Source organism: Pongo abelii, chromosome 3, assembly GCF_028885655.2.
Source record: "Pongo abelii isolate AG06213 chromosome 3, NHGRI_mPonAbe1-v2.0_pri, whole genome shotgun sequence".
Classification (NCBI taxonomy): domain Eukaryota; kingdom Metazoa; phylum Chordata; class Mammalia; order Primates; family Hominidae; genus Pongo; species Pongo abelii.
In genome coordinates this window covers 124,257,633-124,283,045 of record NC_071988.2, presented here as the reverse complement: position 1 = coordinate 124,283,045, position 25,413 = coordinate 124,257,633, and the positions used below count along the sequence as shown (strand labels likewise).

Here is a 25,413-nt window from a genome sequence, read left to right as displayed (position 1 = left end):
TCTCGAGCCTTGGTTTTCAGCTCCATCAGCTCCTTTAAGCACTTCTCTGTATTGGTTATTCTAGTTATACATTCTTCTAAATTTTTTTCAAAGTTTTCAACTTCTTTGCCTTTGGTTTGAATATCCTCCCGTAGCTCGGAGTAATTTGATCGTCTGAAGCCTTCTTCTCTCAGCTCGTCAAAGTCATTCTCCGTCCAGCTTTGTTCCATTGCTGGTGAGGAACTGCGTTCCTTTGGAGGAGGAGAGGTACTCTGGTTTTTAGAGTTTCCAGTTTTTCTGCTCTGTTTTTTCCCCATCTTTGTGGTTTTATCTACTTTTGGTCTTTGATGATGGTGATGTACAGATGGGTTTTTGGTGTGGATGTCCTTTCTGTTTGTTTTCCTTCTAACAGACAGAACCCTCAGCTGCAGGTCTGTTGGAGTACCTGGCCGGCCGTGTGAGGTGTCAGTCTGCCCCTGCTGGGGGGTGCCTCCCAGTTAGGCTGCTCGGGGGTCAGGGGTCAGGGACCCACTTGAGGAGGCAGTCAGCCCGTTCTCAGATCTCCAGCTGCGTGCTGGGAGAACCACTGCTCTCCTCACAGCTGTCAGACAGGGACATTTAAGTCTGCAGAGGTTACTGCTGTCTTTTTGTTTGTCTGTGTCCTGCCCCCAGAGGTGGAGCCTACAGAGGCAGGCAGGCCTTCTTGAGCTGTGGTGGGCTCCACCCAGTTCAAGCTTCCAGGCTGCTTTGTTTACCTAAGCGAGCCTGGGCAATGGCGGGTGCCCCTCCCCCAGCCTCGCTGCCGACTTGCTGTTTGATCTCAGACTGCTGTGCTAGCAATCAGCGAGACTCCGTGGGCATAGGACCCTCTGAGCCAGGTGCGGGCTATACTCTCCTGGGGCACCGTTTCCTAAGCCCGTCAGAAAAGCACAGTATTCGGGTGGGAGTGGCCCGATTTTCCAGGTGCCGTCTGTCACCCCTGGAAGGGGAACTCCCTGACCCCTTGCGCTTCCCGAGTGGGGCAATGCCTCGCCCCTGCTTCGGCTGGCGCATGGTGCGCTCACCCACTGACCTGCGCCCACTGTCTGGCACTCCCTAGTGAGATGAACACGGTACCTCAGATGGAAATGCAGAAATCACCCGTCTTCTACGTCGCTCGCGCTGGGAGCTGTAGACCGGAGCTGTTCCTATTCGGCCATCTTGGCTCCTACCATCCTTTTTTTTTTTTTTTTTTTTTTTTTGAGTTGGAGTCTCACTCTGTTGCCCAGGCTGGAGTGCAGTGGCGTGACCTCGACTCACTGCAACCTCAACTCACTGCAACCTCTGCCCCCCGGGTTCAAGTGATTCTCCTGCCTAGCCTCCCGAGTAGCTGGGATTACAGGCACCTGCCACCACGCCTGGCTAATTTTTGTATTTTTTTGTTTTTGAGACGGAGTCTTGCTCTGTTGCCCAGGCTGGAGTGCAGTGGCGCGATCTCAGCTTACTGCAAGCTCCGCCTCCTGGGTTCAAGCCATTCTCTTGCCTCAGCCTCCCGAGTAGCTGGGACTACAGGTGCCTGCCACCATGCCTGGCTAATATTTGTATTTTTAGTAGAGATGGGGTTTCACCATGTTGGCCAGGCTGGTCACGAACTCCTGACCTCAGGTGATCCACCCACCTTGGCCTCCCAAAGTGCTGGGATTACAGGCGTGAGCTACTGTGCTGGCTTCCCCTTCCATTTTTAACCTTTATCAAAACTGAAACTATCCTGGATCTTAATGTGAAAGTTACTTTTCAAGTCATCAATAAAGATAATATAAATGTTATACATATATCCATATGCTATTTTCCCTCCACCATACTCTCCACCATAACTTAAAACATACTCTCAAGTTATCTAGATAGAACATAGTCCTTTGTCACTAACATCAGGAATCAGACCCAGTTTTCTGCTATCACAATGTTTTGGACACTAACCTCTGGGTAGACTTCCGGAACAATTGCAAGTTGCATCTAGGTATTTCTGACTAGATTGACATGGTCCAGTGGGAAGACACCTGAGTTGGAGACAAAGTGAAGAGTCTTGGGTCTGAATTCTGGCTTTGTGAACATAGAATAACTTGAGGCATGCCCATCATTTGTACATGGAGCTAATCCCTGATATGAGGATATAGTGAAATAACAATGTAAATGCACTTTGCGTGTTGTAAAGTGCTATACAACCATTCAAAAAGTAGAGTGGTGATATCTATTTTGGAGGCTTAGTACTATAATTACAGGTAATGAACAAGATGCTCAGCTTAGGTTATATGAAGTTAGTGGGGTCTTTAATCTCTTAATTCTGTTATCTTCATAAACTGAGACTGCACGTCACCTCAGGACAACTATTGTACAAATTGATTCTAGAACATGTATGTTTAAACAATATGAAATCTGATTGTAAAACGTGTGTTTGAACAGTATGAAATCAGTACACCCTGAAAAAGAACAGAATAACAGTGATTTTCAGGGAACAAGGGAAGATAACCATAACGTCTGACTGCCTGTGGGGTCAGGCAGAATAGAGCCATATTTTTCTTCTTGCAGAAAGCCTATAAATGGAAGTGTGAGTAGGAGAAATATCGCTGAATTCTTTTCCCAGCAAGGAGTAACCCTGGGGAAGGAATGCATTCCTGGGGGTAGGTCTATAGACGGCCGCTCTGGGAGTGTCTGTCTTATGCGGTTGAGATAAGGACTGAAATACTATGAGGATTGGGAAATTCCAGCCTGGTAAATTCTAGTCAGACCAATTCTCTGCTCTTGAAACCTGTTTCCTGTTAAGATGTTTATCAAGACAATGCTTGCACAGCAGGACATAGACCCTCATCAGTAATTTTAATTTTGCCTTGCCTTATGACCTTTATTGCCCTTTGAAGCATGTGATCTTTGTGACTTACTCCCTGTTCGTACACCCCCTCCCCTTTTAAAATCCCTAATAAAAACTTGCTGGTTTTGCGGCTCGGGGTCGTCATCATGGTCCTACCAATATGTGATGTCATCCCCAGAGGCCCAGCTGTAAAATTTATCTCTTTGTACTCTTTCTCTTTATTTCTCAGACTGGCCGACACTTAGGGAAAATAGAAAAGAACCTATGTTGAAATATTGGGGGCTGGTTCCCCTGATACTCTCTTTCACCAGTTCTTTGAACCTCCGCTTTCCCTGTAGCAACCTAAGTCCCCTCTTGTCTCTGCTTCCTTTTCTGTCCAGAATGGATAGTGGGACTCATCACTTCTGCTACCCTCTTACCAATGTTTGATGCCATCTTCCTTGTTTTCCATTTACATCTCTGGCCGTTCCATGTAAGTCTCTTTATCCACATCCTTGTTCTCTTAAAAGTTATATTATAGGGACTTTCTCTGTTCTAGACTCTTTTCTCATTTTATACCCTCTCTAGGCTATCTCATTTTTCATTTCTTCCATAACAAATCTATTTGCCATTATCTCCCAATATTGTGTCTTCAGCCCAACTTTTCTTCAATTCCAGACCTTACATTCAGATGCTTATTTAGCATCATCACTTGTCTGATTCACAGGGACCTAAAGCTCAGTATGGTCCACACTGCACTTGTGATTTAAGTCCTTCTCCCAGGGTTCTGTCTCTTGCTGAATGGAATACTATCCACAACAGGTGCTCAAGCCAGAAACTTGAGGTTTTTCTTGACACTTTTATCTCCTTTTTCTCTCTTCCAATCAATTGCTTAGTCCTCCTGATGATGTGAATACTACCTCTTCAATAGCTCTTCAGTCTGTTCACATTTCATTTCTGCTACTATGTCGTGAGTTCAGTCATGCCTTGCATGAAATATTGCCCTGGTTGCCTAACTGGCATCCCTGAAGCTTCACTTGCCTTCCTCTAGTTAATCATTCACAGAGCAGCTAGAATGGTCTTTTCAGAAAAAAATGATCACAACACCGCTTTTCTTCAAACTCTTCAACAGCTTCTCATTGCCTTTAGGCCAATGTCCATGGGTCTTAACTCTGTCTGGCCCATGCTCACTTCTCCAATCGTCTCCCTGCCTCTTCCCATTGTTCTCTCTTCAGCTCCTGGAATGCATCATACTGTCCTGCACCTCCAGACCTTTGCACATGCTGTTCCTTCTGAAAGGAATGCTTCTGGGCTGGCACAGTGACTCATGACTGTAATCTCAGCACTTTGGGAGGCCAAAGCAGGTGGATCACTTGAGTTCAGGAGCTTGAGATCAGATTGGACAACATGACAAAACCCCAACTCTAAAAAAAATACAAAAATTAGCCTGTAGTCCCAGCCACTCAGGAGGCTGAGGTGGGAGGAGCCTGAAGGTTGAGGCTGCAGTGAGCGAAGATTATGTCACTGCACTCCAGCCTGGGTGACAGAGTGAGACATCTCAAAAAAAAAAAAAAAAAAAAAGCTCCTGCTTGCCATTTGCCTGCTCACAGTGGATAAATGGTACTCACCCTTTAGGGTCATTTTTTTTCAGGAAAACTCATCTTGATACCCATCCTCCTCAACCTCTCACTGTATGTTCCCTGCCTATTTCCATTGTAAAACTAATTATACTTGTAATTATTTATTCAATGCTTGAATTTCGTGCTTGACCATGAGCATTATAAGCAGAAGAACTGTGTCTATTGTGTATATTGAAGTACTCCCAGCCTGAAACATAGAAGGCACTCATAAATACTTCTTGAAGAGGTTAAGGGTGATTTGTAGCTCTTAATGGGGAAAATAGTCTCTCTCATAAGATGTTGATTATTTTGCTCTCCTTCTTTTCCCTATCTCCAATGAAAAAATTACAAATGGATACTAAAATTCTCCCATAAATGTCCCTAAGATGGTTTTCATTCTGAATATGAGAATCTGCTGCTTAAGTGGTAAATTTAGACAGATGTGGATGCTATAAAGTAATTTTAGTTCTTTGTTTTTATCCATAGTAAAAACAAATTTATCTCTCTCTTAGGTAAGTACAGAGCTATGGAAATAATACCCAAATGACAACAGTTTGGCCAAATCTTCAGGTTCTATTTCACAAATGATTCCATCTAGAAGGATTTTAGTATTTCCTCTGGTGCTTGTTACTTTTTTTCCCCCCATAAAATGTATGACCCAAACTTGTTCCTTTTTAAAAGCTGAACTCATAGCTTTACACATTTTAATTAACTGTTCTGAAAATATTTTTTTCTTTTAAGAAGTAGAAATTAGAAAACATTCTGTGTGAAAGGGATTTATTTTACAGAATTATTTCTTAGTTTTGAATTTGAACTCTGTAACTTAATATGGAAGTTGAATGTCATCAAGGGAGAGACAGGTACCCAGGTCAAATAAGATTGGATAAAAAGTCTGCCTTGGCCACCTGTGTCAGGGGCTAAAGATCGAACTGATTGTTTTTGGGCTTCATGTTCAGAAACAAGGACTTCTGAATTCATACCTGAGGTTGGCAAGTTTAGCCAGAGCTTTAAAAAACCTATTTATAAAGTGTTTGTCTTTCAATATGTTTCCTCATTCTCTCTTTTTTTTTTTTGAGACCGAGTTTCACTCTTGTTGCCCAGGCTGGAGCGCAGTGGTGCGATCTCAACTCACCATAACCTCCGCCTCCCGGGTTCAAGCGATTCTCCTGCCTGAGCCTCCTGAGTAGCTGGGATTACAGGCATGCGCCACCACACCCAACTACTTTTGTATTTTTAGTAGAGACGGGGTTTCTCCATGTTGGTCAGGCTGGTCTCGAACTCCCAACCTCAGATGACCCACCCGCCTCGGCCTCCCAAAGTGTTGATATTACATGTGTGAGCCACTGCGCCCGGCCTTCTCATTCTTTTTAATTATTACATGTAAGCACAATATTCTTTGTAGCTATTAGATTTAAATACAATGGTTAGGTTCAGAGATATTATAGAGAAGTTTAAAGAGGAACTATTGAATTGCTTCAATGTAGTATGCATTTGAAGAATAAATGTACAACTCTTCATAGATTTTATGTTCTTAGAACATTTCTGCCAAATTTATCTGTTTCATAAGTTATATGCAGCATAGATATATTGGATATATTGGATATTGTATTAGTTATCTGTTGTGATGTAACAAATTATGCCAAAACTTATCAGCTTAAAACAACATTTATTGATGAGAACACATGGGCACATAGAGGGGAACAACACACCCTGGGGCCTGCTGGAAGGTGGAGGGTGGGAGGAGAGAGAGGATCAGGGAAAATAACTAATGGGTACTAGGCTTAATAGCTGGATGATGAAATAATCTCTATGACAAACCCCCGTGACACAAGTTTACCTGTATAACAAACCTGCACTTGTACCCCTGAACTTAAAAGTTAAAAAAAGAAAATATGTGGACTATAGGTTTTCTGATTTCTAAAAAATAATAATGAACAAAACATTTATTATGGTAGCTTCTGTTAGTTAGGAATCTGAGTTGAGTGTGTCTTAGCTGGATGCCTCTGGCTTAAGGTATCTCATGAGGTTATAGTCAAGCTGTCAGCCATGGCTGCAGTTGTCTCAAGGCTTGGCTCAAGCTAACTCAAGGCTGAAGAGTCTGTTTCTGAGCTCACTTGTGGTTATTGGCAGACCTCAGATTGCTCATATGGGTCTCTCCACAGAGCTGCCCCATGCAACAGAGGCTGGCTTCCCTCTTGGCCAAGAGAGGGCACGAAAGAGTACCCAAAATTCAAGGCTTAGTCTCTTATAACCTAATTAATAAAATCACATCATTTCTGCTATATGCTGTTGGTTAGAAGTGATTCACTAGGTCGCTTCAAAGTGGGGATCATTGCGGACCACCTCAGAGGCTGTGTATGGTGGTTGGGGGGCACACACACAGTTTTGCACTAACTTGTGGTCCCCCCAAATTCATATGTTGAAGTCCTAACCTCTGGTATCTCAGAATGTAATCATATTTGGAGAAGGTCTTTAAGGGGTGATTAAGATAAAATGAGGCATTTAGGGTGGGCCCTATTCCAATACAACTAGTGTCATTGTAAGAAGGGGACATTTGGACAATGGAAAGAGATACCAGGGATGCCTAGCACAGAAAAAGACCATGTGAGGACACAGTGCAAACAGAGGAGAGAGGCCTCAGGAGGAACCAAACCTGCTGATAGCTTGATCTTGGACTTCACTGTGAGAAAATAAATTTCCATTGTTTAAACCACTTAGTTTGTGATACTTTGTTCTGGCTGCCATAGCAAACTTATATACACATACGTAACATTTTTAAAGAAAATGTTTTTCATAATGTTTAAATTTCATGGTAATCAGAATATATCTTCTTTTTCTCCTTGAAATTGCAGGAGCAATGTTCCTTTAGTTGGGACTGGGGGCCTTCCTTTCCTACCCAGGGAATCTGGAAAGATGTTAGAATTGAAGCCTATAATATTTGTCACCTGAACTACTTCACATTTTCTCCACTATATGGTAAGCTGAAAGATGTGATTTTTTTTCTTTTGAGTCTTCTTGTTATAAAAATTGGGTTTATAATTGAAATACAGAGGTATGCTTTTCAGAGATTTAGAATTTTTAAAAACTTTGTGGTACGATCAATTTATAAAAGAAAAAAATAGGTGCCAACTGATTTTACAGGAAAATTGACAATATAAAGCAGGTATGTAGGTAGATATCTTTTAGCATATTTTACAGAAAAAGGAAAAAATAAAATGGAAGAGCAGCTCCAAGTTTTCCTGAGATAAGTACTCTTTCTTGAAAGAACTGGGCCTGCTGGCTGGTGCTCCTTTTTGCTGCCTCTGTAGTCACTTTCAGTGTCGAATTCTTGCTTTGCTCACATCGTTAGACTGGCTTTCTGTCTCTGTACATTTTCTTTATAACTGGGAGGACTACTCTGAGGGCCCTGACACAAGGGCCCTGACACAACAGCCTTGTGAAGAGTTAAAAATAAACTGGAAGGTAAACAGGGCAAAAGAAAGATTTCTTTTCTTTTTTTTTTTTTTGAGATGGAGTTTCACTCTTGTTGCCCAGCCTGGAGTGCAATGACACGATCTTGGCTCACTGCAGCCTCTGCCTCCTGGGTTCAAGCGATTCTCCTGCCTCAGCCTCCTGAGTAGCTCTGATTACAGGCATGTGTCACCACGCCCAGCTAATTTTGTATTTTTAGTAGAGACGGGGTTTTTCCATGTTGGCCAGTCTCGAACTCCTGACCTCAGGTGATCTGCCTGCCTCAGCCTCCCAAAGTGCTGGGATTACAGGCGTGAGCCACCACGCCTGGCCAAAAGAAATATTTCTAAGGTGAAAAATAGTACTTTTTAAGTTGAAGCAACTGTTCAATATCAAGGAACATTGAAATAGAATCTCAGAAATCTCACAGATGTCAGTGGATAAGTTAAAAGTGGGTTAAATATTTGTTGCTTTCTTTGCTCAGCACTGTGTTTATTTGATAAAAGAAATAGAGTAAGTCCACTGATCCCTTCATGTGTGGGGAGGGGAGATACAAACAATTACCAAACAAAACAAATAACCTTCCAAGATAAGAGCCAGAAAATCAAAGATCAGTGAGGATTTAAGAAGTTAGGGAAATGAAGGGTGAAGATGGAGGCAAGTGAGATCTTAAATGAGAGCATGCAATGCTCAGTGTAATCACACGAAGACCTAACTAGATGAAATCAGTAAGAAAGAATGTGGTGTGTCAGTTCAAGAGTTCTGTTATCTTGAGAGCCCTGGTGACCTTAGCTTTCTATTCAATTGAGCCAAATCTGTATTTTCTGAAGGCAGAAGATGAAAGCAAATGATAGATGCTTGGATTTGAGGAGGTTATTTGGTGCTGTTGGTATTTTTAAACTTTAAAAAGGCATTAAAAGATCTAATTTAAATAGCACATGTAAATGTGGCTGTGCTTATAATTCTCTAGTTTAGTGCTTCCCAAACTATTCTTCTGAGGTGTAATCCAACTAAAGATTTTCACTACTAAAATCAAATAATGGTTTAATCTCCCTTCATCCCATGTTACCACACATACGTTTTCTCAGGTATAAATAACAGAATCTGGTGTAAGAAGTGGTCTGAGCTGAGCGCAGTGGCTCATGCCTGTAATTCCAGCACTTTGGGAGGCCAAAGTGGGTGGATTCCCTGAGCCTAAGAGTTAGAGACCAACCTGGGCAACATGGCAAAATCCTATCTCTGACAAAAAATACAAAAATTAGCCAGGCCTGGTGGCGTTCACCTGTAGTCCCAGCTACTTGAGAGGCTGAGGTGGCAGGATCGCTTGAGCTCAGGAGGTAGAGCTGCTGTGAGTTGTGATTGTACCACTGCACTCCAGCCTGGGTGACAGAGCGAGATGCTGTTTCAAAAAAAACAAAAGTGGTCTGATTTAGCAAAAAGTTATTTATTTGTTTTGAAGCTTAATCAGTATTTTAGGTGGTCTGCAAAATGCATTATAAGCTCTAGGTACCCTGATGCCTGAAAAAAATTTGAATAATTCTGCTCTGGTTTAATTTACAATTTGAATATGAAACTAAACATTTCTTCCTGAGTTATTAGAGTTCACTTTATTAGTCACTAGTGAATGAGTGAATTTTATATGAATTAAATTAATTTAAATGGTGCTTAAAATTCAATTTAGATTCAGTGTAAACAGTTCCTCCTCTCAACTACATTTGTGAAGGTTAAATACATTTTTTAAATTGACACATAATATTTGTACATATTTATGGGGTATGTGTGGTATTTTGTTACATGCATAGAATGTGTAATGATCAAGTCAAGGTAATTCGGGTATCTATCACCTCTAGTATTTAACATTTCTCTGTGTTGGGAATATTTCAAGTCCTCTCTTCTAGCTATTTTGAAATATACAATACATGTTGTTAAGTATAGTCACACTATTATGCTGTCAAACATTAGAACTTATTCCTTCTATTTAAATGCATGCTTGTACCCATTCATCAGCCTTTCTTCATTCCTCTCTGCCACTCATATACCCCTCCTAGCCTCTGGTCTCTATTATTTCACTCTCTACCTCCATGAGATCAACATTTTTACCTCCGACGTGTGAGTGGCAAGATGCAAAATTTGTCTTTCTGTGTCTGACTAATTTCACTTAACATAATGACCTCCAGTTCCATCCATGTTGCTGTGGAAGACATGATTTTATTCTTTTTTATCCATTCATCTGTTGATGGACACTTAGGTTGATTCTGTATCTTTGCTATTGTGAATTGTGCTGCAATAAACATGGGGGTGCAAGTGTCTTTTTGTTATACTGATTTCTTTTTCTATGGATAAATACCTATTAGTGGGATTCTTGGATTGTATGGTAATGGTTCTACTATTAGTTTCTTGAGAAATATAGTATTTCCATTGTGGCCGTACTCACTCATATTCCCACTAACAGTGTATAAATGTTTCCTTTTCTCTGCATCCTCTCCAGCATCTATTATTTTTTGTCTTTTCAGTAATAGTCATTCTAACTGGAGTAAGATACTTTTTGTGGTTTTGATTTACAGTTCCCTGATGATTAGTGATGTTGACCATTTGTGCATATACCTGTTGGCCATTCGTATGTCTTCTTTAGAGAAATGTCTATTCATGTCCTTTGCCCACTTTTAAATGAGGTTATTTGCTTTTTTACTGTTCAGTTGAGTTCCTTGTGTATTCCAGATGTTAGTACCTTGTCAAATGAATAGTCTGCAAATATTTTCTCCCATTCAACAAGTTGTCTCTACATTCTGTTGAATGCTTCCTTTGCTGTGAAGAAGCTTTTTAGTTTAATATAGTACTATTTGTCTATGTTTATGTTTGTTATCTTTGCTTTTGAGATCTTAGCTATAAAAATCTTTGTCTAGATCGATGTCTCGAAATACTTCTCGAATGTTTTCTTCTAGTAGTTTTATTGTTTCAGGTCTTATGTTTAAGTCTTTAATCCATCTTGAGTTGATTTTTATTTATGGTGAGAGATAAGAGTCCAGTTTCATTTTTCTGCATATGGATATCCAATTTTCCCAGCACCATTTATTGAAGAGGATTGAAGAGGGTATTCTTTCTCCAATGCATGTTCTCTGACCAAGATGCCTTTGTGAAAAATCAGTTATTAATAAGTGGATTTATTTCTGGGGTTTACACTCTATTCCTTTGGTTTATGTGTCTGTTTTCAGGTAGTGTGATGCCTTCTTTTGACTCAGGATTGCTTTGGTTGTTTGAGCTCTTTTTTGGTTCCATATGAATTGTAGTATTGTTTTTTCTATTTCTGTAAAAAGTGACTTTGGTATTTTGATAGTGATTGCATTGACTCTGTAGATTGCTTTGGGTAGTATGGTGGTCATTTTAATGATATTAATTCTTCCAACCCATGAGCATGGGATGTTTTTCGATTTGTTTGTGTGACCTCTTCAATTTATTTCATCAGATGTTTATAGTTTTCCTTGTAGAGGTCTTTCACCTTTTTGGTTACATTTATTCCTAGGTATTTTATTTTTTCTAGCTATTGTAAATGGGATTGCCTTCTTGATTTCTTTCTCGGCTAGTTCATCATTGATGTGTAGAAACACTACTAATTTTTGTATGTTGACTTTGTATCCTACAAATTTGCTGGATTTATTTATCAAATCTAAGAATTTTTTTATGAATCTTCCAAGTTTTTACAGATGTAAGAGCATGTCATCTGCAAAGAGGAATAATTTTACTTCCTCTTTTCCAATTTGGATACCTTTTATGTTTTTCTCTTGCTTTATTGCCCTGGATAGGACTTCCAGCATTTTATTGGATAGGAGTGGTGAACGTGGGCATCTTTTTCCCATTCTAGTTCTTAGAGGAAAGACTTTCACCTCCTTCTCATTTGGTGTGATGTTAGCTCTGGGTTTTTATATATGGCTTTTATTATGTTGAGGTATGCTCCTTCTATGACTAATTTGTTGATTGTTTTTATCATGAAGGGATATTGAATTTTATTAAATGCTTTTTCTGCATCTGTTGAGATGATCGTCTGTTTTCTGTCTTTCATTCTGTTGATGTGATGTATCACATTTATTGATTTGTGCAAATGTAAGATCCTTGCATCCCTGGGATAAATTCCACTTGCTCATGGTATATTATCTTTTTGATATACTGTTGGAGTTGGTTTGCTAGGATTTTGTTGAGGATCTTTGGATCCATGCTAATCAGGGATATTGAGCTGTAGTTTTCTTTCTTTCTCTTTTCTTTCCTTTTTTTATTTCTTGTTGCCTCTCTGTGTGGTTTTGATATTAGCGTGATGCTGACCTCTAGAATGAGTTAGAGAGAATTATCTCTTCTTCAATTTTTGGAACAGTTTGTGTGGAATTGGTATTAGTTCTTCGTTGTAACTTTGGTAAAATTTGGCAGTGAAGGCAGTCCTGGATTTTTTTCTGTTGGAAGATTTTATTGCTGATTCAGTCTTGCTACTTATGATTAGTCGTTCAGGTTCACTATTTCCTTCCTTCCTTCCTTCCTTTCTCTCTCTCTCTCTTTCTCTTTCTTTCTTTTTTCCTTCCTTCCTTCCTTTCTTTTTCTTTTCTTTCCTTCCTTCCTTCCTTCCTTCCTTCCTTCCTTCCTTCCTTCCTTCCTTCCTTCCTTCCTTCCTTTCTTCCTTTCTTTCTTTCTTTCTTTCTTTCTTTCTTTCTTTCTTTCTTTCTTTCCTTCTTTCTTTCTTTCTTTCTTTTTTCTCTCTCTCTCTTTCTTTCTTTCTTTCTTCCTTTCTTCTTTTCTTTTTTCCTTTCCTTTCCTTTTCTGCCTTGCCTTGCATTTTCCTTTTTCCTCCCTCTCTCCCTCCTTTCCTTCCATTTCTTTTCCTTTCCTTTCATTTCTTCTCCTTTCCTTTCCTTTCCTTCCTGACAGGGCCTTGCTATGTTGCCCAGGCTGGTTTCCAACTCCTGTTCTGAAGCAATCCTCCTGCCTTGGCCTCCCAAAGTGTTGGAATTACATGAGCCACTGCAGCTGGCCTCTATTTTTTTGTCAGTCAGTATTGGCAGGTTGTATGTGTCCAGGAATTTACCTATTTCCTCTGTGTTTTTCAGTTTGTTAGTGTATAGTTGTTCATAATAGTCTCTGGTGACATGATGTGTTTCTGTAGTATCAGTTGTAATGTATCCTTTCTCATTTCTCATATATATATTTTGTATATTAGTATATTTTGTATATAATAATATACAAAGTATTAGTATATTTTGTAAATGTGTATTAGGTTCATTTGGTCTAAAGTACAGCTTTCTGATTTTGTTTATTTGGGTCTTCTCCTTGATTAGTCTACATAGGGGTTTATCAATCTCGTTTTCAAAAAACAAACTTTTCATTTCATTGATCCTTTGCTTTTTTTTTTTTTGTCTCTATTTCATTGAGTTCTGCTCTGATCATTATTATCACTTTTCTTCTTCTAATTTTGGATTGAGTTTGTTCTTGTTTTTCTAGTTCCTTGAGGAGCATTGTTAGGTTGTTTATTTGAAATCTTTCTACTTTTTGGATGTAAGTATCTGTTGCTATAAACTTCCCTCTTAGCACTGCTTTTGCTGTATTCCATAGGTTTTGATATGTTGTGCTTCAATTTTTATCTGTTTCAAGACAGTTTTTTTATTACCTCCTTAATTTCTTTCTTGACCCAATTGACATTTCAGAGCATGTTGTTTAATTTCCATGTGCTTCTGCAGGTTTCAAAGTTCCTCTTGTTATTGATTTCTAGTTTTATTCCATTGTGGTCTGAAAAGATACTTGATATGATTTTAATTTTTAAAAACTTGTTGAGTCATTTTTTTGCCTAATGTATTATCTATCCTTGAGAATATGCTATGTGCTAATGAGAAGAATGTGCATTTTGTAGCTATAGTAGATTTTCTAAATGTGTATTAGTTTCATTTGGTCGAAAGTACAGCTTAAATACAATGTTTCTTTGTTAATTTTTTGTCTAGATGATCTGTGTAATGCTGAGAGTAAGATGTTGAAATCCCCCACTATTATTATATCAGAATCTATCTCTCTTTAGATTTGGTAATATTTGCTTCATGAATCTGGGTGCTCCAAGTTGGGTGCAGATATATGTAGAATTATTATATTCTCTTGTGGATTTGGTCATTTTGTCACGATATAGTGACATTTTTTGTCTGTTTTTACTGTTTTTTGACTTAAACTTTGTTTTATTTGATGTTGATATAGCTATGCCTGCTCATTTTTACTTCCATTTGCATGGAATGTATTTTTCCATTCCTTTACTTTCAGTCCATGTATGTCTTTAGGGGTGAGTTGAGCTACTTGTAGGCAGCATATAGTTTGGTCATGTTTTTAGAAAATCCTGTCAGTCAATTTATATCTTTTAAGTGGAAAGTTTAATTCATTTACCCTCAAGGTTATTATTGATATATGAGGGCTTATTCCTGTCATTTTATTAATTGACTTCTGGTTGTTTTGTATACCTTTTTTTCTTTCTATTATTGTTTATCACTGTGGTTTGGTGTTTTTCTGTAGTGTTAACATTTGGGTCCTTTATGATCCTCACTTGTATTTACTCAACCAGTGGTTTTATGCTTTTTGTATTTTCATGATGGTAGATATTATCCTTTCCCTTCCATATGTAGAACTCCCTTAACCATTTCTTGTAGGTCTGGTCTAGTGGTGATGAACTCCCTCAGCTTTTGCTTGTCTTAGAAAGATGATTTGTCCTTTATTTATGAAGGATAAATTTGCTGGGTATGGCATCTTTGGCTGGGAGCTGTTCTCTTTCAGCACTTTGAATATATCATTTCATTTTTTCCTGGACTGTGACGTTTTTGCTGAAAAATCTGATCTGCTGTTAGTGTGATGATGGTTTCCTTATAAGTAACTAGGTGCTTTTCTCTTGCTGATTTTAGAATTCTCTCTTTGTCTTTGACTTTTGACAGTTTGACTATAATGTGCCATGGAGAAGGCCTTATTGAATGGATCTGTTTGGGAATCTCTGAGATTTTTTTATCTAGATATTAAATCTCTTGCTAGACTTGGGAAGTTTTCAGCTATTATTTTGTTAAATAGGTTTTCTCTCTTTGTAATTTTCTGTTTGCTTTCTGGCACACTGAAAATTAGAATATTTGGTTACTTTATGGTATTCCATGTGTCATGTAGTCTTTTGTCAATCTTTTTTATTCTTTTAAAAAATTTTTGTTTGACTGGTTTACTTCCAAAGATCTGTCCTCAAGTCCTGAAATTCTTTCTTCTGCCTTCTCTAGTTATTGTTGAAGCTTTCAAATGTATTTTATATTTCATTCAGCAAATTCTTCAGTTCCAGAATTTATGTTTGGTTCTTTTTTATTATATCTGTCTGTTTAGTAAATTTCTTATTGATACCCTGAATTGTTTTTCTGATTTCTTTTTTTTTCTAAGTTATCTTGCATCTCAATGAATGTCTTTAATTTCCTTATTATGAATTCTTTATATGGGATTTCATACATTTTATTGGAATCTGTTGTTGGATAATTATTGTGTTCCTTTGAAAGTGTCATATTTCCTTGCTTTTGCATGTTTCTTGTGTCCTCATGTTTGTATCCATGCATCTGGTGTAACAACCACTTCTTCTAATTTTTTTGAATTCTCTTTTATAGGGGAGGAATTTTTCCTGAAGATGTATCTGTGGTATTGTTTGCGTAGGGCGCTTTTGCTTTGATTTTGAGTGCTTGCAATAGTATAGTTCCTGTATGATTTCTTCAGCTGTAAACAGCATCAGTGGTGTTTGTGATTTCCTCAGTGGCTTAGGGTATAGTTGTTAGTGGAGGCTGTAGTGAAGTTTTGCTGGGGATGGGGACATCAAGAAGGCCAGTCCTTGGACTTCACTGGTGGCAGCAGCAGGCTGAGTGTGCCTGTCCTTGGGCTTCAGTGCAGTATATGCTGGCACTGGTGTTAGTGAGTTCGAGCATGATGAATCTTGGGCCTCCAGGTGACTGGCCTGCTTGGGTGCTGGCAGTGGCAGTGGTAGACCACTGGTCTGGATGGGTGGGTCTTCAGGCCCCTGGACAGCAGGTATGGCATGGGAAATGGCAGTAGCAGTGGCAGGACAATCCTCTGGTTTCCAAGAAGTCTGCATTGGTGTTGACAGTGGCTGCAACGGGCTGGGCACACTAGTCCCCAGGCCCGTAGGTGGCACATGCAGGCAGATGTTAGCTGTAGTAGTAGCTGCAGGTTTAGTGGGCCTGTCCTCAGGCTCCTGGGAGGAGTGCTCAGGTACCAACAGTGGTGGATGGGGCAGGGTCATCCCCAGGCTTCCAGACCATTTGCTCAGGCACTGAGTGGGAGTGTAGAGCCAGGCCAGGCAGGCCTGTCCTCAGACCCCTCTAGTGGTGCATGTGGGAGCTGGCTGTGGTAGGCAGGCATGGGATGATATCCAGACCACTGGTGGAATGCTTGGGTGGGGGCAGTAGTGACTGTGCTGCCGCCCTGCTCCTGGGGAGGATGGGGTTGCTTTCAGTGGCAGTAGCTATAGGTGACTGGAGAGCATGCACTTTCACCCCAGGTAGTGGAGATAAGCAGGGTAGCCCTTCCACAGGGTGTTTTGAAATGTGCAGCAGCCCTGCTCCTGGGGGTGGTGGAGTTGCTTCAGCATTGGTGGCAGCAGCCAGCAGCAGTGCCTGGCTACACTTGGGGATGTCAGTAAGTCTCCAGGAATGTGGAGATGTAGGGGCTATTAAGCCCAAAGTCAGCATGCAGTCCGGTCGGGGCTAGGCTCTCAAAATGGTGCCTTGCTTTAACCGCTTAGGAGCTCCCTCTCTGGAGCAATGCCATCGCATATCTTGTAGCTCCCTATGCTAGTCCTGGGGGCTGCAAGGGTGGAGGTGCTCTCTCATGGCTAGATGGCTAGGATTGCAGGAGTCCATAATGGGAATGTAGACCACTGGAGGCCACTCACTTACCTTCTCCCAGCACTGGGGAGCCTCTCCAGGCTTTCAGCTGGTCCCTGCTAAGCAGGGTTCCTTGCTTTTCTCTCCTTCCTTACTTTAGGTGTTTTCTTTCACTTCTCTGTTGAATTTTAGTGTTTTTTGATAGGTGATCTATCTGAAGAGGTTCTTCTTTGTGGAGGTGGCAAATACCAGATGCCACTAGTCAGCCATCTTGAAACTCCTCCCTCATTTTTGAAATATTATGACTCTAATATATTTTGTACTTAACATAGAGAAATATATGTTTCCTGTTAAGAAGATGTGCTTTGTGCATGTTAAGCAGTAATTCCTATATTTCTAATTAATTTTATAGTTATCAATTTGGTTGTTTGATGTAATAAAATTAGAGTGTAAGCTCATGAGAGCATTGAAAGAGTTCTACCTTTAGGAGTTTCTTCAGAATTTTTTTTTTCAGTTTGTATCTGGAAGACAGCAGTTATTACTGATCTCAATAGACGTTTAAACGTTGAAAAATAATAAAAGAATAAGCTAATGTGGTCTGGATACTTTTATGTGTTTATTTGGTATGTACTATGAGGCAGGCACTGTGAGAGTTACTGAAAATTTTTAAAAAAGCTTAATAAAAAATTAATAAAAAAGATACATATAATTTTTATTTAAAATAAAATGTATTCATTTTTAAAATTTAAGTGTGAAATGAGGTGGGTCAAAACTAATGCAAGGCTGGGCGTGGTGGCTCGTGCTTGTAATCTTTAGCACTTTGGAAGACCAAGTTCGAAGGATCACTTGAGGCCAGAAGTTTGAAACCAGCCTGAGCAGGCATTGTCTCTACAAAAAATAAAAAAAATTAGCCATGTGTGGTGGTACATGCCTGTAGTCCCAAGTATTCGGAGGCTGAGGTGGGATTATAACCGCCCAATAAATTCACCTTGCCTGCTGCCTAGACAAAGCTGATTTATCAAGACAGGGGAATTGCAACGGAGAAAGAGTAATTTAGGCAGAGCTGGCTGTGTGAGAAACCAGAGTTTTATTATTACTCAAATCAGTCTCCCCAAGCATTCAGCATTTGGGATCAAATTTTTTTTTTTTTTTTGAGACAGAGTTTTGCTCTGTCGCCCAGGCCAGAGTGCAGTGGCGCGATCTTGGCTCATTGCAACCTCCGCCTCCCAGGTTCAAGTGATTCTCCTGCCTCGGCCTCCTGAGTAGCTGGTACTACAGGTGTTCGACACCACGCCTGGCTTATTTTTTGTATTTTTGGTAGAGATGGGGTTTCACTGTGTTAGTGGGGATGGTCTCGATCTCTTGACCTCGTGATCCACCTGCCTCGGCCTCCCAGAGTGCTGGGATTACAGGCGTGAGCCACCATGCTGGGTGGGATCAGAGTTTTTAAAGATAATCTGGTGGATAGGGGCTTGCAAAGTGGGGAGTGCTGATTGGTCAGGTTGGAGATGGAATCAAAGGGGGAATGAAGTAAGGTTTTCTTGCTGTCTTCTTTCCTGAGTGGGATGGCAGAACTGGTTGAGCCAGATTACCAGTCTGGGTGGTGTCAGCTGATCCATCCAGTGCAGGGTCTGCAGAATATCTCAAACACTGATCTAGGTTTTACAATAGTGATGTTATCCCCAGGAGCAATTTGGGGAGGTTCAGACTCTTGGAGCCAGAGGTTGCATGACCCCTAAACTGTAATTTCTAATCTTGTAGCTAATTTGTTAGTCCTGCAAAGGCAGACTGGTCCCCAGGCAAGAAGGGGTCTTTTCGGGAAAGGGCTGCTATCCATTTTGTTTCAGAGTCAAACCATGAACTGAATTCCTTCCCAAAGTAAATTCAGCCTACTGCCAGGAATGAATAAGAACAGCTTAAATGTTACAAGCAAGATGGAGTAGATTAGGTCTGATTTCTTTCATTGTCATAATTTCCTCAGTTATAACTTTGCAAAGGCAGTTTCAGGAGGATTACTTGAGCCTGGGAGGTCAAGGCTGCAGCGAGCTATGATTATTCCACTGTATTCTGGCCTGGGTGACAAAGCAAGACCCTGTCTCAAAAACAAACAAACAAATAAACAAACAAAAACTAACGCAAACAGTAGCTATCTCTGTAGTAGTGTTACAAATGGTTTGCATTTTATTCTTCTGTTTAACTGTCTTTTCTAAATTTCTATATTGGGCATCTGTTATATATATGTATATGCAGTAAGTGGATAAAGTAGTTATTAAAACAAACTAATTTAGTCTAGTAACTTCAGCTAACTTGATATGAAAGCCTAAACTAATTTGTCTATGGGACACGTTCTGCCTTCCCCCTGTTGAAGCTAGAAAGAGATACTGTCATCTTTGTGCTTTTTCAAGTGTTCAATTTATATCTTGACTTAAAATTAGTGAGTTTACTCCTGAAGATCAAAGGACCAACCATAGTTCCCTAACTTAATTGTGTATGGCAGAAAGAAGGCTATTAAACTTTTAAAAATTAACATGAAATTCTTGTGAATTCATTTACTTATATATATGTGTATATCTATGTTTCTTTTCTGTATTCTTAGTCCCTAAAAATAGTGGTTTCTAAACTTTTGCACTTTTTAATATCCTGTGGTCATTTGTTTGATTTGCCCTAACTTCAGCTTCCTAAATGATGTTCACGTATTCTTAATGTTTAAGGTAGTTAATAATAAAACAATTTATATTTGAAAAAATACTGAGGTCAAAGGAAAACAGAAATTACTGCTGTTTATCTTTATCTCTAAGACTCTCATGATTTATCTAAACATTACAAGATTCCAGTTCATTGGCGTGACTTTCTTTAAAACCTCATTAGCAAATATTAATTTGAAAGATTTTTCCTTAGCTCTGAAATATTCTAATCAGGTTTTAAATATCGGTAACTATTGTAGTTACTTTAAAAAGTGAAAGAGTAACTTTAAAGTACTTTAAAAAGTGAAAGGGTAACGCTGTATTGGAAAGAGAAACTTAGATGCTTTTTAGTGGGCGTGGAAAGCCAGCAAGAATCTGTTGTCCTTTTCCCTTGGAGATGAGGGCTGGGAGGGAAACTGACTTCATCACTTGGGAGAAGAAAGGGAGAAGTCTGGGCTGAACTTGGAATACTAAGATATGTGGGGAGGGGATATGGGGAGAGGGTAACTGGTAAGGGCAGATGCCTCAATTCCAAGGATTAAGGACATTTATAAGCAAATAATCTGTCCAAAACTGAAGGCTCTGAATGGTGGTGATGATGATAATGATAATTGTGTGTGTGTGTGTGTGTGTGTGTGTGTGTGGGAGAGAGAGATAGAGAGAGAGAAACAGACATATATTCATTTATTGATTATCTTGTCCATGCTAGGTCTTTTATGTTTATAATCTGATGTGAACTATTCACACTAGGCCATACATTTATTAGGAAGGGATGATTGCCTAGTTTTATGAAATTTTCATAAAGTTATATAAACATACTGAGTTAAAAATATACAGTAGGTATTTTCTGTTGAAACAATACGCTGTTCCCTTTTATTACCACATTAGAAATAAATGATATAGAGATGTTTTTCAACGTGGGAGCTCCCTTGCCTTGTCTTCTTGAGCTGAGGTGAGCTGTGAATCTTTGACATGTGCTTGGGACACTTCTGCTACCTTAAAGATGTTGTCTTCACCACCCTATCCAAATTTACTTGCTGTCTCAGCCTAAAGCACCCTCTTCTTCCTGGATGACCTAGCCATGGAGTTGGAGTGTGGGCTAGCTCTCAGCCAGACCCTGGCCTGCTCAATAGATTAAAGGGCATTGCAATCCTTGGGTTATGGCTTAATACAGAGAATATAATATTAAAATAAAGATTTGTCAGTCTTGCTTATTTGATAAGCATGCATTTTTTTAATACATTCATTTGGAATCATTTTTTCATTCATCTTTAAATTTTTTTTCCATAAAATAATCCTTGAAAATAACTTTATGGGTATTTTGCTTGAAATACCCATAAAAAGGGTAGGTTGCTTGAATAATTTTTCCTCTGATTAGTCTCCTCATTGCTTGAGTAAATTTTCTTCTTTGGAGCTTACTAACTTATCCTTGTTCTAGGGAACATTTTGCCTTGGGTCTCTTTTGCCTTGATTTCATTTTCAAGGATTTTGTGCTGCTGAGTAGGCAAGGAGATCTTGCTGCTTGGTGAAGAAGAGGGAAAACAGCTGTTTTAACTAACTGTGGGCCAGCATTTTTGGCTAAGGCAATGGTTAGCTCTTTGAAAAGCAGCTGCTTAAATCTGTCCCATGATTCTGGCAGGAGTACAGGAAAATATCTAATGTTTGAATTTATAAATTCCATGGCTTGTTCATTTCATTTGGTGTCATTGCTGTTTCTTTAAATGCACATAACTACCTTTCCCTGCAGCTTTTCATATTCTATTAAAGGTGGAGGAAGAAGAGAGCCTGCACAAGGGGGAGCTGTGAGGAGCTCAGAAGGGCAAAGCTAATCCAGGCAGCTATCTTTGAATAGCTTTTCCCCCCAATGAGATGAAGCATCTTTTTCATCTACCAGTGTTTGCAGATTCATCCCTTGCTGACTTGAATGTGCCCTGCCTCTGAACTTTCACTGCCCTGCTAGTTCTTGTGGTTCCCGATGCCATCCTGTATTCTTAACTGTGACACTTGGGTATATTTTATCTTTCTAAATATGTTCAGAGAGTTAGAGACAACATATTTGCCTTTTTGGATTGGGATATAATTTATAATGCCTGTCAAGGTTTACAGACAGTAGTTATTCAAGAAATAGATTTCATTTGCTTGACAGAAATGCTCACGTAACTATTTCAGTGCCCTCATCAGCTAGTTTAGGTTACAAAGACACTATTTTGATAAGTACAGGAACTGTGGCATCATATAAATATACGTTTAGCAGAGGGTCAGACATATGCTCCATGTTTGTAGATTTCAGTGTTCTTTCTTTTTTTACTTTGAGACAAAGTCTCATGCTGTTGCACAGGCTGGAGTGTAGTGGAGTGATCTCAGCTCACGTTAGCCTTGACCTTCTGGGCTCAAGCGATCCTCTTATCTCAGCCGCTCAAGTAGCTGGGACCACAGGTGTGCCACCACACCCAGCTAATTTTAAAATTATTTTTAGAGATGGGGTCTCATTATGTAGCCCAGGCTGGTCTCAAACACCTGGGCTCAAGAGATCCTCCTGCCTCAGCCTACCAAAGTGCTGGGACTATAGGCATGAGCCACTACACCCGGCCCATTTCAGTATTCTTTTTTACAGAGACCTCTTATGAGAGGCTAACATTTTATTGTTACAGTGCCCCCAAAATGCTTTGTTTTACATTGAATATATTCGACATTTGGCTTTAGGACTCTGAAAGGCAAAAAGTACGTTTGCTTTTGCTTTTCCTCATTATTCATATGCAAATGTCAATCACTGTGTACCTGTGAGTGTCATTCCTTTTGGTAGGCATCGCAGCGAGAGGCTCATGGAAAGTCGAGAGCACCAGAGTTAGGAAACTTGGACCCTCGGCCTGTCCATTGGCTCAAGAGGGAAGTGCTGCAGTCAGGGCCTCAGAAACATCTGCAAAGTGACGAGAGCATCTCCAAGTTTCTTCTACCTCGAACATTTTGTGGTTCTTTTCCTTTGTTTGTAAATTAGAATAGTCGTTACCACCTAGTGAGGGTATAAGTGTGGAACAACCCAGTTTTTCTTGAAACTAGACATCACATGACTAGATGAAAACATTGATACTTGAGTCTTTATTACAATCAATTAAAGCAAGGCTTAGCATATAGTTTGGGAGTATGTCTTCCTGTTACTTTTTGATACACTTGAAGTAATGTAACTGAGTCCTCTTGTTTTTCTACTTTCTATATCTCTCCTTATACCTTTTTCTCCTAGACAATTGAATAAAGCTTTTTTTTTTTTTTTTTTTTTTGGCTGTTTTATCCCCCCCAACTACATCTTAACAAAGGAGTAGACTGTATGAGAATATAAGAGGAAGCTGGCATATATGAGAGGATTTTGAAGGCTGATGTACTGGACACATCTACACGAGCTAGAGTTGTCTTGTGATACTCTGAACGAAGGAGCAGTATACATTAATCTAGGCTATGTAGCTGTTTACCCTTTCTACAAATTCCCATCCAGGTCAGACACATTGTGCTCTTTGTTTTTTTCTTTTTTTAAAGAACCCTCACTGAGTCATCTCTGGGAAAACCTTAAAGCGAATTAGTGGCCAGAACCACATTCTCTACCATCCTCTGGGTTGCTTTCCTGATTGAGGTTATATGAACAAACTATAGAACATAATCTCTTCTGCTTGGGCATAGGACATCAGCGAGGACACCAATAAGCCTTCAGGCCAGGGAGGGCCTCAAGGCCTCGAATTGTGGAGAGGGCCGGCCAGCATTGCCTTTCCACCTGTTTTGATAAAGAATTCCTGTCCCCTTTGTGCCCAGAGTTGTTTAGTCAAAGTGAAGAGAGGATGCACAACTTGGTGGTGTGATTGGAAGGATGAGCTCTGTAGGGGATTCTAGAAGATGTAGCAATCCTTCTTTCCTGCCCTCACCCCCAGTACTTCATCTGTTTTTGAAATGATCTTGCATTTTACTTCAGGAGAGCTGGTGATGATAAGTGTTCTTCAGGACATGGTGACTTATTAATGCTAGGAGAGAGATGATAGGAAGCTGTATTCTAGAAATGGGGCTTAATTTATAAGATGGAGTTCTTCTTAACTACAAATAGGATTATGCAATTTATAAATTTAATTTAGCAAGTGAAAAGGAGTGACCAAAGAACATCAGGAAAACTACTGGTTATTTAAGACTTTGCGCCTTGTGAACCTAAATTACCTACTTTTCCATGTGCTACTGGAAGGAAGGGGTTTACTCTATTTGAAAGAAGAGGAGAGGGGAAAAATATGTTATTAAGTATATCTGGTGATAACTTTGTAGGCTTGTAGATCTTCATACTGTGTTTTTAATTCTACAACCTTAGTTTTTTCATTTAGTAGTTCCCAGGGGTGTTAACGGGTGATGCTCTGGAGGAGTGCGGACTTGCTCGAGAACCTTCCAAGTTCAAAGCAAGAGAAACTGGGGAATTTTGCCAATGACCTTTGAGGATTGCATTGTTTGTTTTCCTGTCAGAGGCTGTCACTAACAGCTGATTCTTCTACCAAAGAAGAAGTAACAGAAAACAACACAGGAGCCTGCTTGGTTGGTAGGAGGTGCTCAAAGGACAGAGCTAAAATCTTTAGGTGGATATTAAGGAGAAGTATATTTCAAATTCAGTGTAAAGGGAGTCTTTACAATAGCCAAGCCTGACAAAAATGGGAAGGCTATTTTGTGAGGCAGAGGTTTTTTGTCATTAGAGATAATTTAAAGAAAGGTTGGAATGGCCTTTTTTGGGGGTAATATTCTAGGGCAGGGATTAGCAAACTTTTTCTGTTAAGGATCACATAGTAAAATAGTTTAGGCATCTGTCACAACTACTCAACTCTATTCTTGTATTGCAAAGGCAACCAAAGACAATAAGTAAACAAATGAGCATGACTATTAAGTTAGTCTGCTCTGGCTGCCCTAAGAAAATACCATAGGCAGAGTGGCTTAAATAACAGAATTTTATTTCTCATAGTTCTGGCAGCTGGGAAGTCTGAGATAAAGGTGTTGGCCAATTTGGTTTCCAGTGAGGGCTTGTTTCCTGGCTTGCAGACAGATGCCTTCTTGCTATGTCCTCACATAGTAGAGAGAGAGACGGATATCTATTTCTTCCTCTTCTTATAAGGCTGCAGTCCTAACAGATTACTGCCCCACCCTTATTACTTCATAAAAAGCTGGAGGTTAGGGCTTCAACATAAGAATTTTAGGGGAGGAGTCCACCATTTAGTCCATAGCATCTGTGTTCCAATAAAAGTTTATTTAGAAAAACAAGAGGTGGGCTAGATTTGTCCCAAAGACCATAGTTTGACAACCTATTGAATAGAGGAAATTAAACACTGGTGAGCGAGTAGACTAGGTGATCTACCAGCTGATAGATTCAAAACCTGGAGGCTATCGGTAAGTAACCTGCAAAATTAACTAGATCAGAACAAACCTAATTCAGGGCTCATCGACTAGTATTTCTCAGAATAAATCACTTAATAAACAAAAATAGTTCTTAAGTCCAGGATTAATTTTACTTCAATGTGCATCAAATCTATGCTTTTGGCTGATGGGAGATGCAAATGATAAACTGTGCTGGGGTCATCTTTAGAACAGGCCTGGTGTGCTCCTACAGTTGTAAACAGTGCCGGTTATAACGTCTTTTGTCATTGATCAGCATAGAAACCTAGCTTTTTTTTCTTCTTTTGCAGCAAAGCCATGATTATTAATCTCTTCTTTATTTGTAGGAGAAAGGTCTCTAAGATACTTCTCAGCTAGTAGCCTTCTCCCCTCCCCTTCCTTTGGAGAAAAATAGAAGCCACTAAATAGGAACTCCCTCCATACTTTGCCACGAATCATAGAAACTTAAGTACCTCTGCACAGTCACTGCTCTTCTCCTTTCTTTCTGTGGCAGCAAAGAATGAGAACATTTTTTGCTGACTCTAACCCCCTGTACCTCCAAGCTTTTTTGAGATCTCATCACCAGTTTCTTCTGCGTAACTTTAAAAAACGGT

General features: G+C 39.7%; 1 protein-coding gene across 4 annotated transcripts in view; it reads left to right on the top strand.

The window, feature by feature from the left end:
• The window catches only part of MANBA (mannosidase beta), a 131,392-nt gene that overhangs the window by 46,189 nt on the left and 59,790 nt on the right, over positions 1-25,413 (top strand). For all 4 annotated transcript variants that reach the window (XM_063722634.1, XM_063722631.1, XM_054553193.2 and 1 more), the window contains 1 exon segment: positions 7,275-7,398. In XM_063722634.1, the coding sequence (XP_063578704.1) occupies positions 7,275-7,398 (124 nt within the window).